General features: G+C 32.0%; 1 protein-coding gene across 1 annotated transcript; it reads left to right on the forward strand.

Annotated features, from left to right (window-relative positions):
* Positions 1–185: 185 nt before the first annotated feature.
* Tsp_15166 (conserved hypothetical protein) lies at positions 186–666 on the forward strand (the record flags this gene model as incomplete). The annotated part of the gene is made up of 1 exon (XM_003370847.1): positions 186–666. A coding segment is annotated over one exon (481 nt), but the record flags the coding sequence as incomplete, so codon positions are not given.
* Positions 667–1255: the final 589 nt, after the last annotated feature.

A 1255-nucleotide genomic window follows, 5' to 3' on the forward strand; every position in this document is an offset into this window, starting at 1 on the left:
GTCATGAGGAGAAACCTGCCCTTTTTTTTGAATGCCGTGTCGGCCTGATGCTTTAGTTTACTATTATTTTTCGAGCTGTAAGACTTTCTTTTTCCCAATGACTTCATGAGTTTCATAGATATACTTTTCAAATTGAATGATTATTCACATATTTATTTGTATGCTTCCCTTTCAATTTCTTTAAGTGAATTGAATTTTTACGGTGACATTATTCCTTTGCGTTTGTATATAGTAGGAGCCGATATTTCTGCTATGGGATATGCGCATTATACTCATCGAGGATTATGTCTGGAAAAACCAAAAGATGGTTTTATTTCTTTTCAACTGATAGACTTTGGATGCATTATTCCGATTGAGGTGAAATCAGTTCGAATGTTGAAGCATTCTTACGCCAGCATCTCTCCATTGGTAATGGCATGTTCGATTTTTGGAGTGAAAAGTAGCAGTCCAAATGATATGAATGAATACCCAGCAGATGCGATCGAATATTTTAACTCTCTTGTGTGGAAAAACGACTTTACAATTGTTGTGAAGAAAAAGACAACATATAAAAACAAATTGGGTATGGATATGCAGCTTCTTTGTGTCGACATGGTAAACACTGTTACTGGTGTTAATGTTCAAGAAAATATGTTGCGGGAACGTATTTCTGTATTGCAAATATAAATTACGTGTTTCGGTGTTCCTGGCAATTTTTATTGCAGTACAATTTATCATTTATAATTTTTCATGCATTGATATCTTTCTTATATTATATTATATTATATTATATTATATTATATATTTTATCTTATTTACATAATATTATATATTATATGCATTTATATATGATTTTTTTCTAGGCAGTATGTATCATTATTTCAAATGAGAATTTTCCCAAACTTATGAGAAAGAAATATAGAAATATGAGAAAATACAGAAATATTGTTTGTCGTAGAAATGAATTTTTCTGGTATCCAATGGAAATAAATCTAAAAATCAACGCAATCGTAACTGCATTAATCTTGCGCTTTTATTCCTTTCCTTACCAGTGCTGCGAATTGACAGCATTTGCTTTAGCTGTTCATATTAAAATTCGTGTCAACTTTGACAAGTGCGCTACTCGTAAAAATTTCCATGGGATCTTATGCGCAAATGTATATACCAGTTGTTCAAAAGCTGCATATTGAAAGGGTGAAATTCCTGTAGCTTGGAATACTGACTATACAGCTATTCGAAGCAGAAAACTTGTAGTGCGAGAACCAATGGTGTTTTT

The sequence above is a fragment of the Trichinella spiralis genome, assembly GCF_000181795.1.
Source record: "Trichinella spiralis strain ISS 195 chromosome Unknown Scfld445, whole genome shotgun sequence".
In the NCBI taxonomy this organism is placed as follows: Eukaryota; Metazoa; Nematoda; class Enoplea; order Trichinellida; family Trichinellidae; genus Trichinella; species Trichinella spiralis.